Raw genomic sequence first — 14,788 nt, forward strand, 5'->3', positions numbered from 1 at the left:
GGGCAGATGAAGCAACTGCAATTTTTTGCTCAGTTGTGCTAGCAATGTAAGTTGCAATTTTGCATTGAAAGGAACTTCTTAAAGGAGATGATATTTATTCAAGAGAATGCAGGATCCTGTTTCTCACTGAACTCAGTTGCCGATAGAAGTGTGTTTCCCCTATTTTCCTGAGCTGCAAATGGGATACTTGTATGCATGAAGTTTCTTAGTGTTGGGTGACAAATAAGTACAGCACTGAAGTAGATAGGATATTTTTCTTCCAACTTCTTCTAGTTGTTTTTCCAGTTCTCTATTCCAGATTCTTTTGATTTTGAAAGATACTACTTGAGTATCTGGTCCACTGATGTTAGGATAAATCACTCTCAAAATGGTAGGTCCTTCCAAACAACTGACGCTGTGACTATTGTGTAAGTCACTATAACTCTGCCAATGTTCATTTCTGAACTGTGACATGAATTGGGCCCTTTGTTTGCAAAAATTAGACCCTAGCAAAAAAGAAACCTTGGAGTTTAAGCATTTTCAACATGTGAATTTATTATTCTTAACATTTTTCACTTCTTTTTTAGGGAGTAAATCTTTATACAGTGATGGAAGCTGGAAACTTCATCTGCACAGCTTTGAACAAGAAAACAAATTCAAAGGTTGCACAAGCTTCCTTCAATACTGGAACTGTCAATTAAATTAATGTTTTTTGCAGCTTAATTACATTTTTCATCTACATCGACCAAGGACATTTATATCAAGAAAACAAATCTAAGAAAATAATTTCGGCAAAGAACCAAAATAGAACCCATATATAACTTTTTATTATGGGAAGAGTTATTGCACTGTACTGTCTTGTCAAGAATTGTCTGATTTGTAAGTAAGAAATAAAAGACTAGTACAGAACCTTGTGCTTGGAACTTCTACAGATGAGAAAAATTTATAAACACCAGGATATTTAATCGTGTTTTAAATTGAATTTTAGTTCTTTTCAGGAAAACTGGGTAAAAGCAGTGAATACATAGTTACTTTTTAATCAAGATGACTTTAGAACAGTACAAATATTTGCAGTAGTTTATGAGATCCCACACTGCGTGTGGCCATTCTGTTATGTGTTTTATTTATCTGAATCTTTACTTTTCATTTGTCAAGTCAGTTGTGTTATGAACATGGAGCCAAATCTGAATTCACCATAAGAATATTTAGCAATAGCACTTTTTTATTTTTGTTTTGTTTAACATCTGTTAAGTTATGGATGACTTTATCTTGTTCCAAGACTTTGTGGTGAATGGCAATCTGCCAGATCCTACAAATCTAATGCAAATTTCCTTATTTGTTACATATGTTAAATTTGTTGTATTTGCTTTTTTTCGTTTTCGTTAACTGTATTAAAACTTATAGGAAGCAATTAAAAATTGGCAGAATTTTCAACCATCATTCAGGGTAATAGAAGTGTAGAAGGGGCTGAATTTTTGTCCAAGATCTCATCAAACAATTTCATTTTTTTATTCTATAGTCTATGAATTGACATTCTCACTTAAAAGTCATGAGTTTTTGAGGTTAATAATATTCTGGTGGACTAGCTTACACGAAGGAAACCACTTATAATTTTTCTCAGTGCTTTACTGATAGTGATGCTGTTCTTTTAAATGTCTTAGTTCAGCAAGATGCCAGTGAACTCATTGTCATTTTTAGATCAGTAATGGACAAATTCAAAGAGCCTTATCCTATCTATAAACTGTTCAAAAGTGCCATGAAAATATTGTCATTTTTTCAGCCTGAAACGTTGGTACTGTTATTGGTTGACTGTGTAGGATCCTTCTGTATTTAACCTTGATCTATATTTTTTTCTGAATGTAGCCTGTTAATATGAAAACCTAAAATACTGGACTATGATCTTTTTCCATATTCTCCATTTTCCTCCAAAATATGAAAATCTGGGAAAAGATAAGACAAAAGAAAGTGAAAGATAACATAAAGAAGGAAAAGACTGAATCATTTTTGTCTGGAACTCAACTCTGCCAAGTTACAGCTGAGTCTCGGTTTGCCTTTGAAGTACTCAAGTGAACTTTTTCTGAGGTCTTTTAGGCAGTATTGTAGTTTAGAATTCGCACAGTTCAAGGAAGTCAAACTTTACATGCCAAATAACTCAAAGCTATAAATTTGATATAAAACCTCTATCCTGTTTATGCCAAAATGATAGTCAAAACTAATAGAAACTACATTGTATCACTCTTCTCATGGTAAAAGTCAAAGAAAAGCAAAGAAATTGTTCAGGTGAGGCAGGAAATATCCTGCCTATTAATCCAAAATACTAAATGGTACACTTTCCTCCGGTATCTAGTAACGGGACTTTTCAGTACTCTTGAAGATATGAGCACCATTACTGGCTTGACCTACACTGGTTGCACATAGTTGGATCACCACAGAAAATGCTCTGTCCTCACTTTCCCATGATTCAGCTGGGGCTTTGTTATTTAGCAGCCACTGTGGCTCATATATCAAACCACAAACTTTAATAAAACCAGGTCCTGAACCATTCACAGATTTAAAAACTCTATAATGGATTAGATCAAATGAAGAAGTGAGGAATCTGCAGCAGTATTTTGGCTGTTCTTGGTCTAATAAATAGTAGTCAAGCCTAAATGAGGTGCCAGAATTGAAATTCTAAAGACTCTAATTCAGGTTCCATTTACTCCTGAAGGTGACTAACCACACTGTAATACTTTCTTGTTTAACAATAGAATTTCCTCATTAGTTTGCTTCTGTGCAGGCACAGAATTAGCTCATTTTGAGCTGAAGGATGCAGTTCTTATGTAAGGCCTGATGAATTTGCTTCTACCCAAGATCCTGTGAGCATGTTTAACTGATATAAGCAAGACTGAGCCTTTCAAAGAATGGAAGTGAAGTCACCCCTTGGGAAAAAAGAAAAAAAGAAAGAAAGTAATTGTGATACAAACCACCTTTTAAATATTAGCCTGAATGTCAGACTAAACAATTGATCTGAGATTAGCTTGCTACTCAGCCTGGGGAGATTGAGATGCACGTTTTCTGGCATCCTAATCAACCACCCAGGTACATGCAGAAGCGAGAAAGAACAGACTTTATAGTAAATCTGGTTGAAGTTGTGCCACTGGGCAGGATGGAATTAAAAATTTTTGAGACCAGAAAGATCACAAGAAAAAGGTGTCTCTGCAACAAGTAAGAGTTGTTCCTTGCAAATGGCGGTGAGGGCTTCAGCTGTAGGCCAAGTTAGGAACTGAACTGGTACTGTCCAGTTTTTCAGTAAGTATACTAACTACAACATCTTAGATAAAAGTGAGTAGTTTCACTACTACCATGATTTTTGTGTTAAAGAAAATACCTATGTAGAACATATAGAATATAGAATAAAAGAGCTAGCTCTGCTCAGTTCTTTGGGAGTTTTAGACATCTATGTTCCTAGTCACCATGCAGTACTATTAACTTTGGCACTAGGAGGCCCTTACACTGTGGAGGGGTTTTCAGATATGCCTCTGTGTATAGTGCAGATGCTTTTCAGCATCTGGGCTGTCCAGTTTGCAATTCTAAGGCTCTTAACTCTCCCTGTGCACTGAAACAGGGTACCTATTAAATCACAGGGATGGACAACCTAAAATGCTTTGGTTCTTTATTGGGTCTGTTTTAGAAACTACTTGAGAGTTTGTGGAGAGCCTTAAATGCAGGTCTGTTACTTTGTAATGATGTGAGCACTGGAAAAGATGAGCAGTCACATCTGGAGCCTGTTCTTTACCCGCACTTTCAGCTTTGACCACATAGTGATTTATAGTAATCCAGGGTAGAGGTCACAGACAAATAGATTGTTTGTCAGGATCCTTACAAGGGAGGAAGAAACATAGAGCCAGATAAAAAATAAAAAAACCCCCCATTTATGTGCCAAAAGTGCCACCTGGGATGAATTTAGGTCTGTGGGTCCAGGTGAGCAATCCCCATAAAAATCCTTCTTTACTTGTAGTGTGACTGAGAATCCTGAAACATCTCAAGTTCGTGCTACTCAAACTTGTTAGACACACAAAGTGCTGCTACACTGCTTTCCTGGGCTGGCATCATTTTGACTGTGTGCAGCATTTAAATGCTGATCTTTGGCTTTACGAAATAAGCATATATTGCCTATAAGAACAAGAGCTAATCCAGTAGATGCCATGAGCATCATTCACATGGGCAGCATTGAATTCAGCACATAATAAAGCAGTTGAGAATACATCCCTTCAAAAATATGCCAAGTCATGGGATGGTGCTGCTTCTCTCCAGTGCTTCTGACTTTCTAAACCTTTATGCTTATATTCAGTGACCCATCACTAGTGGTTCCTGCTCTTTTAGCCCCTATCAGTGTCCCTCACTGAGTACATTGCTGTCCCTTCACGCTGAATTAACCCTCTGGCTGCAGAAGGCTTGCATCCAGGTGTTTGGCTTCCATGAGCAGATGTTCTTATTACTATGTCATTATAAAAATTATATGTGTATATATTTGTTGAAAGGTATGAAGAAAAAGCAACAGAGTGCTGAATATCATGATCACATTGTTGGGATGTGAGGACATACTGTCTCCCTGTCTGTTTTGCTGATGGACCTCTGTAAATGCTGAAAAGGAGGTAGCATAAACTCAGCATGCAGGAGAGAAGTAGTTACTGACTGGCCTGCCAACTCTTATTGGACACAAATTAGGTATACCAAGATATTTACTTCTTTGTAGCTCACTGTACCAGTCACTGCAGAGATCTCACACAACACTGAGATCATCTTACTTGTGCCAAGGCCATGAAGTATGTAAACTGAAGTTCGCAGCACGGTCTTTGGCCTGTGCCCTGTTCTGAACCTGTGACGAATGTCATGTTGCTGGAAATTTCTCTAATACTTTCACAGTAGTTTTGCTTTTCCCCATGTAGTTTGGCAATAGCTAGAAAGTAAAATACTGGCTTCCTTGGCAGGTCAAGACATTATGTTGTTCTGAAGATGTGACTGGTGTGATTTTTTGGAGAAGTTAATCAGTTCCATTAGTAATGGGCATAAGTGTTCTTCAGTGCCTTTCACAAGACAGCAGTGACATGGAACCCATACATGGATAGTGCTAATATATTCCAGCAGCAGCTTGCGTTGTAGTTTAAACTTTTATGTATTTAGGCAACTTGGCTCTGAACCAGCACTTTAATGTTTCATTTTCATGTATAAACAGAGTTTATGGAAATAAGAAGTGAATATTCTGGTCTTGAAAATAAATCCAGAGAGGCTTTGGCTAATTTTCCTTTCTTAATAGCATCATTTGAGTTCATAAAACTTTTATTATTGTAATAAGGATTCAAGAAATGAAGACTGCAAGTCTGTGAGGTAAAATTCCTGTGTTTTGGATCAGTGCTGTTGAAATGAAATACTATTTGTTCACTGAGTTATTTTTAAGGAGTAAAAATATTGTTCAGTTATTGTGATACCTGAAAATGAGTATTCTCTGCCACTGTTCTTTTTTTTTCCACTGTGATTTCACGGACTGCCTTAAGTTCTCTTTATAGACTGTGAAATGTCTAGACAACTGACTGAATGGAAGAGTCAATCTGGAGAAGTGAATGAAAAACACCTTCCAGTTCTTGGCTTACTGATCAATGCTTTTCTTTTGTTATGTTATATTTTTGAAGATTTTTTTATTTCTCTATGGTCCTGCTCTAATGCAGTGTTGGTCTTCATTGCTGCAATAACACTGCAGGCAGAAGGACTACAGCCAAAGTCAACTTAGTCTTTTGAAACCTGTGTCAGAGAGATTATATGTTTGTTAAGGAATTATCTGGTACCCTCTTGGTTAAATGCATTTGTGATTTTGCAATATGCGGTGTTAAAGCTGAAATAAAATATATCTCAGTGTTTACTGAAACTGATATGCTTATGTATTACACCAGATACAGCAGCTCTGACTAACCAGCTCACACACACAGCATTAGCAAATATAAGCTGTCACTCTGACACATATGCCTGTGTTGACTTTGTTACCTCATGATCCATTTGGAGTGCATTTTCTTCAGATTACCTTTTTATCAGTTGTTCCTCTGTGCTTTTATAGCTGACAAATCTCTTCTGAGTTACTGGGGAAATATTTCTTCCGTCCATTAACTAAATATTAAAAGCTAGGGCCAGGACTGGAGGTAGGAGTCAAAAATTCAATGAGGCATTAACTAACTTTGGATGTTACACTGCAGATTAGAAATCTGTGCCCCTTAAGTGATGTCTAAGACCCCCTACACACTTCATGGGAAACCGAATGATTTCAGCATGTGGTCTGAAACATCATCGTGTTGGTCAGGGAATGTTCTTGGAAAAGTCAGCACTAAAATTCCCCATCCCATGCACTATTGAAGTGCCTCAACTTGAGCTGCAGCTAGTTATCTTCACCTAGCTTGAATCCAACAGTTAGCGTTTTCACTGGTGGAAAGACAACCATAGTAATTTTTTTAAAAGAACTGAATGGTGTTCACTCTTCTAAGGCACCATCTTCAGGATGCTGTTGGTGCTGCTTCCATCTATCTTCTATGTTACTAGCTTGATCTGACATGCAGCTCAGAGTACCAGGATGTGATTCCCACAACAGCCTGAAAAGGCTGAGTCCCAACTCATCTGTCCAGGCAGCTCATTCTTTCACCTCACAAACAGGTTGGCTGAGAAAAATCTTCCTTTTGAAGAATTCAAGACTCACTGTGTCAAGACAGGAAAAGTGGAGACTTTAAAGCCTTGTAGCTTCAGTACTGCACAAGGAACAGCTAGTTCTGTGCACTTGTCTCAAAAACTCTTTACACATTTAATTTGAAAAAAATCTTTAGATAAACTACATAAACAATCTTGAAAGAAAAATCTGGGACCCCTTGCTGTAAGACTAAAATTTATGCTTTCTCCCTCTAGCCCAACCAGTCTTCATTTCTTCACTTTCCAATGTCCTAGCTACAATGGAAGGGAGGTGAACACCATATCCTTACCCAAAATGACCTATGTCCTGGGAATCCCAAGTCATCAATGAGACCTAATTTTCCTCAGCTGTGAATTAGGTGCAGATGTCTCACTTCAGGGGGAAAGATTTTAATGATGATGCTCTCACAAAGATACTACTTCTTCCAGCACAAAACTATTGACAGAGCAGTTAGAGTCTAATTGTGATCACTTGAACACAGGTCATTCCAGCAGAAATTCCTTTATTTAATAATTAACACCTAGATACAATTGACAGACAACAGTGTCACTGGGAAATATAAACCAAAACAATACATTTTACATGTATAATGGAGGAAATGTACTTTTCCATTAAGCAATGAAGTGAGCTCTAATGAAAAGAGCCTGTAAAATTACAGAAGCAACACAATAGCCATAAATATCTTGCTGTCTTTCAGAGTAACCCACAGTTACCCTCAGTTTCAAATGCCATTTACATACTTGTGTGTGTGTGTGTCTAAGCACATGTATGAGTAGAGTTTCTAGTATCTAAATATAATTTAAAAAAAAAAGTTTATAAGACAGAAAGTTACAAGAGATGTTTTTGATTTAGGTTTAGTTACATCTGAATACGAATGGATCTCTTCAAATTCTGTGATAAAGAGGGTTCAGCATTGAATTTTTATTTTTTTTTTAAGTCAGACTGAAAACCAATACAGGGTTCACTTCATATGTGCATTTCCTATATAAAGAAATTATTTTATCCAACACTGATGGGAATGTATTCTCACCATCTTTTTTAGTTTGAATTTTTCCTCTTCACAGTTTTAAGATTGAGAATATTAACATACTACTTTCAAAATACCCACATGGTGGAAGGTAAACTAAATGCTGCAAATTGTTGGACTGATAAAGGAGATCGTTTTGATTTGCAAACTAACTGAATTTGCACTTTTCTGTTGTATTTTTGTCCAAAAGCTGATTTAGTAATGAGATATAATTTGATTGCAAAACTAGAAGGCATTTTTGAGTTTATGCCAATCCTAAAGAAAGAGGAAATGCCTGTTGTAATAATTGTAAAAAATTTCTAAAACTCTCCCCAGCAGAACTGCAAACCTAAGATTTTGCTTTCACCCTAAGTCATTTCACAGGCTACCAAAGCCAGCAGCAAAACTCACATTGAAGAGCAGAGAGATTCCTGCTCTTCTGATCACACAATAAATTTCTAGCCCTAGATCTGGATCAGTCACAGCCAAAACTGGAGCTGAATTCAGTGGAACCAGTATTTCATTCCTGATACTGTGTTGTGTTACATTTAGTTATATTTAGTTGGGAATTCATACATAATTCAAATTGATCAAATTCAAAATATAATTAATCAGATGCTATCGTAGCAAACCAGTACATATGCCATTCATGGTAACTGTTGTATAAGAAATGCCAGTCCATTATCCTGTGCTGACCAAATCAATCATTACAAAGATATAACAATGACAACTAATTGCTAGTAAATAGAAGCTTAAATCTAGCAAAACAGCTCAGCTACAGGGAGAAATCCAGAACTCATGGCCAGAAAGTGGGATCCAGAGTGGTGTGTTAGGGACCATGACTCCCAGTACAGTGCACAGGGAGAATAAGGCACTTCAGGTCTTGCCTAGAGACAATGAGTAGGAAACACAGATGATGAGGTGGGTCGTAACTTCTCTCTTGAGAAACAGGCACTTCACTTCAGCCCCAAGGAAGTGGCTTTCTCCACTGGGCATTAAGACCACAAAATTCTTTCTAAAATTACTATATTCAAATTGTCAATGCTTTTCAAAGCATATTGGAGGAGAAATCAAAAAGTTTCAGCAACAATATACTGAGGTCAAAGTATTAGCCCCAATAGCCAGTTTAATTCCTATTTGTACTGAAAGGGATTGGAATCTCCATCTCCTCCTGTTCCACAAGTGTTCCACCATCAAACTACAGGCAGCCCACATGTGACTGCTGCCTTACAAATATCGTTTCAGGTATTCGGTACGTAGGAACCTAGTGTGCAAAACTACCACAAACATACTTTTTAACAGCTCTCTTAAATGTTTCTAAGTGGATTTTTTTTAACTTTTCCACCAGATGAGTTCAGATCAGAAGGGCTGGTTTCAAAGATTGTCGCTGCTAGGCAGATTCGTGCTGATACAGCATTTATACCATTGTTGTGTTCATCTAGAGATGTAGGAAATGTGCTGCTCAGGACAGATCTGTGGATCTACACAAATAAGAGAGAGTACAGTTCTATTTTTGCTTAGCTTGTGAACGCTTTAATATGGGTTAATAAATACAAACATCTTTTGTATGCTCAACTACAAAATTCCATAATTTATAGTAGTTTTTCTAATATATGTTTTATTATCGCATATGTACAACAGGCTGGCTTTCAAGAACAGCCTTAAAAAGCATAAGCAACAGAGCAGTTCATATGTGACTTTTATAATGGACCATAAATGTTTCAGAAGAATGGTCTGGCGAGGGACTTCTTGACTCATGTTTTGTTCTGCAGGCTCTGAAAACAAAGAATGTGCATGCATTTAACAATAAACTATACAGCTTTTGGTTTGAACTTTGGCTTAATTGAAATCAGTGGCAAAATTCCCCTATTTTTATGATGAATGCTGTGATATAAAATAATTCCCTTCACTATTATTAATGTACTGTTCTTTCTTCCATCCCCTGTATTCTTTAAATCTGAATTTTATTTATATGCTGATATTCCTGTAACTGCAAACTTAAAGAGAAAGCCTCTGTTCCCATATATCCTTGCCTTGCCTTTTGCATTTTTCTGCATGATTCCTCTTTGATCTGCCTCTGAATTTAATAATGAAATTCGACTCAATATACCTCCCACTATATATAGCTCCTGCTACATCATGTTCTGTTACCTATCATCTGACAGTGTAATTCTTGAAATCTGGCCATTTAATTTGGTCCAAGAAAATGTATCATTTCAGAAAAGGCCATGTTCATTTAACTAAGTGAATGCACATTTCTGGTTTCTTACCGAGCATTGCTGTCTGGGCAGTTTCTCATACTGCATGTGGGGGAATGTTTACAGCATCCTATCAGCAAAAATGGCATTTGGCAAGAATATTAACTACAATAACAGCATTCACGGTTTGATTTCTAAATATGTTGTAATGCTGAGTATTCTCATTTCCTTTCTGCATTACCTCTGCCTGCTACAGGGCTAGGAAGTTAGGCGTGCAGAATTTTTTGAATTCAGATTTCATCTTCCCCTGCCATGGGGCAGGAAATGAAAGCTCCTGAAGCCTGGAATCTCTGCATGAATGGAGGGCATTGTAGATACGTATCGTATTTCACATTTCCCTGCTGACACCCACAATGTCAGTTCTTTCCATCACTGGGGCATGCTGGACTGTTTCTGAAGATGATCACAGTGTCCACCTCTTAACTAAGGCAAAACATTTTATTTTCTGTTTTTCTAATTTCCTAGAACCAGTGATTAATATCCCTATCAAATTACCTGATCTTTAGGAGAGTCAATAGGACTGTTCCTAAGATGAGAACTATGCAGGAGGAATAGGCAATAATGTAGACTGTTTCACCTATAAGTAAAAAACAGAAAGACATGAAACATTTATTTCTTTAGTAAGAAGAATCAGATTTGAAATCTGAATTGGAATGCACACATATGTAAGCTAAATTAGTTATCAATTCTGATATAAGTAATTAAAAGGAGGAAAAAGCCAATGGTAGGAATAACTCTTCCTTCACCAAAAATAATTTTCAGACTCCTTCTAGTAAATTCCAGCCCCAATAGCACTTCATATGTGTAGCACTACCTTTTACTCTATGCCAAGGGGACAGCTTGTTACTCTGATTTGTGGTTTGGAATATTCTCCTCATTTGTTTTAAAGTGCTGATTTTATTCCCTGTATCAGAGGAGACATAGTCCGTCCTTACCTGTTGGATCTCTTTTCATTTTTTGCATGTTGCCATCATCGCAGTGTGAAGCAAGACTTGATCTAGAAACAAATTAATGTAAAATGGGATCTAACACTGTGTTTCTGGGCCCTGGGCCCATGCAGTTTTCCCTTTCTCTTTGGCTTCTCACCAAAAAGTCACTTAGGTGGCTTATGTGCTAAAAATTCCAACTGTTGAAAAACTGGGAGGTGTTTCAACTTTTGTTTTACAAGTAAGGAGAAACTTTTTTTTTCCTGAAGGAATTAATTCATCAGTTTTGATCAAATATTCTGAAGGAAAAGTTTCAGTTGAGACTGTAACATACGCCTGAGCCTGGGATGAAGAGTGCAGAGGTTAGATGACTTGACAAGAGGACTCAAAATCCAGAGCTGCAAGCATAAAACATGAGACCTGTTGCACTGATTCTGTCATGTTTATACAATCAAATAAGTTTTGTTTATATAGGAACTCAAATTCAGAGCTGTTTCCAAGCTGCTCCACCTTAGTCAGTGAAACATTAACTGAGGAAGAGATGAAGTCCTGGCCACAAATCTGAGCCACTTCTCTGGGCTGAGAAGGCCAAATTCTGGTCTCTGAATCAGTTACCAGTTATTATATGTTCTTTTATGTTTGTGCATATGCAAACACAGACCCTAAATGAGCCATTTCTGTATAGACTGCATACATGCAATGATGTAGCATATAGTGTAATACAAACACAGGCTGTATGGAGCAGAGCAGAGGTTTGGATCTGCCGGGTTTTTATTGCCAGCTGACACTTCTTCTCAAAAAGCTATCCAAAAGTCAAGTTTTCCAATAAAAGGAAGATGAAAGCAATGATTGAACCAGCACAGTATGAACATGCCTCTTAATGCATCAAGCTACTAACAATATGTAATGTGGTGAATTTTTGAAGGAAGAGGGGTGAGGTCTATCTTCGTGCAAAACTGCTAATAACATACATTAAAAAATAGATCAGCAGTTGTCCCTCCTCTCAAGCTACATTTCTTTAAGATGGTGAATTTTAGGAAAAGAATACTTTTTAGACTTCCCCCCCCCCCCCCCCCCCCAGTTTCTAAATCTTAATTACACACTCAGTTTTTCCTTTTTTTTTTTTTTTTAAATCTGTAGAAAGACAGACATGCGTGTAGAAAGAAAGCAAGCTGTAGAAAAGCTGCAGGAGCACTTGTAGAGGCAAAAGTTTCCTGCTTTTCTGGAGTGAAGAGTGAGATTCATACATCTTTAAGGTAAATAGAAGTTTTTAAAGTACATCACTTCCCACAAGACTAGGAAAATTATTAGGAACAAAGCTCAAGGATGGTTAAAAATGGGCTAATATAATTTCACCAAAACATTGTAATATTTTTCTTTTAAAAGTTGGAAAAGCTGTCTCATTTTGATAAAGCAAAACATTCTGAAATGATTAAATGAAATTAAAATGTTCTATTTTTTCGTCAAAATCTTATGCTATGGTTCTGGTGAAGCAATTGCTGTTGATTGTAAAAGAGCTGTTGATTATAGCATTTTCAGTTCTATGGGGAACACAAGCAATATCTTGATGATGAGATCATGCTAGAAACCATGTATTTTCTCCTACCTTCTGAGAAGTGAGGGAATTTGTAGAGCTAAGAGAGGGCACAGTTTTATGGCTGAAGAGCTAATTCTCCATTTTATATATTTTTTGTGGTTTAACTACTTGAATGTGCTTTTTCATCTTCCCTTAAATATGTCATTGGGTGTGTGTTTCTTGACAGGCATTCTGCTCTTCTTTAAAAACCCGAAAGATATTTTATAGAAATATTTACTATTAATCTATACCAAATCAGTTCTTGAAATGTGAAATACTGTGAAGGCAGTTAAGAAATATAGATATGAAGTATGGTGTACATAACATGCCTATGTCATTACTCTTCTAAGAAACAGCTGTCCCTATTTCAGTACTTCTCTTCAACTGACTGAGGTTTGGGTTGTCTGACTACGGAGAAAAGGTTACAAATATCTGCATGTACCACAAAGAAAGAAACATGTGGTGTCTAAAGACATAATAGGAGGTGGGTAAAATACAAGCTATTTCCAGCTTGGTCCTGCAGAGAGTGAATTGACACAAGTGGAGAGTAGTCATTTCCATTGCAAAGGGAAGGGCTGTGAGGTGCTGAGAGGGCTGCTCTGTCCCATGGTGGTGGCTTGTAGTCATGAGAAGCTCGTGGACCTTCTCACTTTGGGGCAAGTTTACAGCAGAGCCACTGCAACTGCATGATGCATGTCTTGCCCTTCATAGGGTGGGCTGCAGACCTCAGGGGTGCAATGATTGGGGCTACAGGTAACACTGAAGTATTAACTGGAGCTGTCTGCATAGACACGCACATTTCCAAAGATGAAGTTCAGTACATGATAGCAATGGGTTTAGCAGCTGCAACAATTAGTGGGATTACACTCTTGTGTAAATCTACCTGCTTATGAGGAAATCAGACAGATTAATTCCAGCTGGTGCTGAGAGGCTTCTTGGCTACCTGCAGCTTGTCACAGCTTTTTTCTACATTTATAAAACAGTCAGTTTGACAATTGTCCTGATTTCGGCTGAGATAGTGTTAGTTTGCTTCCCAGTATCTGGTGCAGTGCTGTGTTTTGGATTTAGTATGAGAACAATGCTGATAACACATCAATGTTTTAGTTGTTGCTAAGTAGCACGCACCCTGATCAAGGTCTTTCCAGTCTCATGCTCTGCCAGTGAGGAGGGGCATAGGAAGCCAGGAGGGAGCAGACAGGACACCTTACCCAAACTGGCCAAAGGGGTATTCCATACCACAGCACGTCATGCCCAGTATATAAACTGGGGGGGAAGTGGCTAGGAGTGGCTGATTGGTGCTCATGGATGGGCTAGGCATTGGTCAGTGGATGGTGAGCAATTGTATCATGCATGTCTTGGGTTTCTTGGGGTTCATTCCTCTCTCTCTCTTTATTTCCTTTGATTATTATTGTTATTATTATGTTTTACTTTATTTCCATTATTAAACTGTTCTTATCTCAACCCCCAAGTGTTACCTTTTTTTCCCCCAGCTCTCTTCCCCAGAGGGAGTGTGCTAGCTGCGTGGTACTTAGTTACTGACTGGGTTTAAATTGCAACAACAGTGTCTCATACCTTACAAATTAAAGTTTCTGGAGCTGAACTAATCTCAATTCCCACAGCACCTGGTATAATTATAGATAAACCCCGCCAATTACCCTTTTATCTAGATTCTTAGCACAGCAAAACTCCTCAGTAGGAAATAAATGATAACTCTACAATTTCAGATGAGATTAATTTCAACAGTTTTGAGTCAAGCCCAATTTTATTGTATCTCACAAGAACAGGATAAGAATACTGTATTTCTAGCTTTCTCTTCCAGCCAAAAAATATCTTAGCTCCAAAGCTCTATGCTGATGAAAGTGGATGCTTATCTTCACGTATGACTAATTTTTCAAATTAAAGTAGGGGAAGCAATCTTTTACATTATGTGGAGCTGTAAAATCATGAAGATAATTTGCATAGTTTTAAGTCAAAACTAGGCTGAAAGTGCATAACTAGGTAGGAAATAACAATATTTTTGAAGTTTGGACAACTTTTGTTTGATTTATCACTTTTTGATGTTGTTTCCAAAATGACATAAAATTCTGGCCTCATCTAAGCTTACAGCAAAAGTCTCATTAACTTTTATGTGCTTAGGACTCTGCCCACATCACATCTTGTCAGCAGGCTTGTATCAGCCCACAAATAACTGGGTTGGCCTGTACCCTCCTGGGTGTGTGAATGAGTGCAAATCTAGTTAAGATTTTTACACAACCCTGTTATCATATGGTTGCAACAAAAGCTGGAATAATATTCTTCCAACTGAACAGGGTTATATTTTTTTAGCCAATATATATG

The 14,788-nt window shown here is 37.4% G+C and overlaps 2 protein-coding genes across 7 annotated transcripts in view; one reads left to right on the forward strand and one right to left on the reverse strand.

Annotated features, from left to right (window-relative positions):
- Window positions 1-5,872, forward strand: part of HMGCLL1 (3-hydroxymethyl-3-methylglutaryl-CoA lyase like 1) — an 82,853-nt gene extending 76,981 nt beyond the window's left edge. For all 4 annotated transcript variants that reach the window (XM_030490797.2, XM_030490795.2, XM_030490796.2 and 1 more), the window contains exon 9: window positions 567-5,872. In XM_030490797.2, the coding sequence (XP_030346657.1) occupies window positions 567-680 (114 nt within the window). In that variant the 3' untranslated portion in view covers window positions 681-5,872. The remainder of the gene's footprint in view (window positions 1-566) is intronic.
- A 1,298-nt stretch (window positions 5,873-7,170) lies between these two features.
- GFRAL (GDNF family receptor alpha like) overlaps window positions 7,171-14,788 on the reverse strand; it is a 28,792-nt gene continuing 21,174 nt past the window's right edge. Inside the window, exons 9-10 of one of the 3 annotated variants that reach the window (XM_030490667.1) lie at window positions 10,445-10,526; window positions 7,171-9,466 (exon numbers count right to left, since the gene is read on the reverse strand). In XM_030490667.1, the coding sequence (XP_030346527.1) occupies window positions 9,379-9,466; window positions 10,445-10,526 (170 nt within the window). In that variant the 3' untranslated portion in view covers window positions 7,171-9,378. The remainder of the gene's footprint in view (window positions 9,467-10,444; window positions 10,527-14,788) is intronic. The other 2 variants (XM_030490668.1, XM_030490665.1) reach the window with 2 other exon arrangements.

The sequence above is a fragment of the Strigops habroptila genome, chromosome 6, assembly GCF_004027225.2.
Source record: "Strigops habroptila isolate Jane chromosome 6, bStrHab1.2.pri, whole genome shotgun sequence".
Classification (NCBI taxonomy): domain Eukaryota; kingdom Metazoa; phylum Chordata; class Aves; order Psittaciformes; family Psittacidae; genus Strigops; species Strigops habroptila.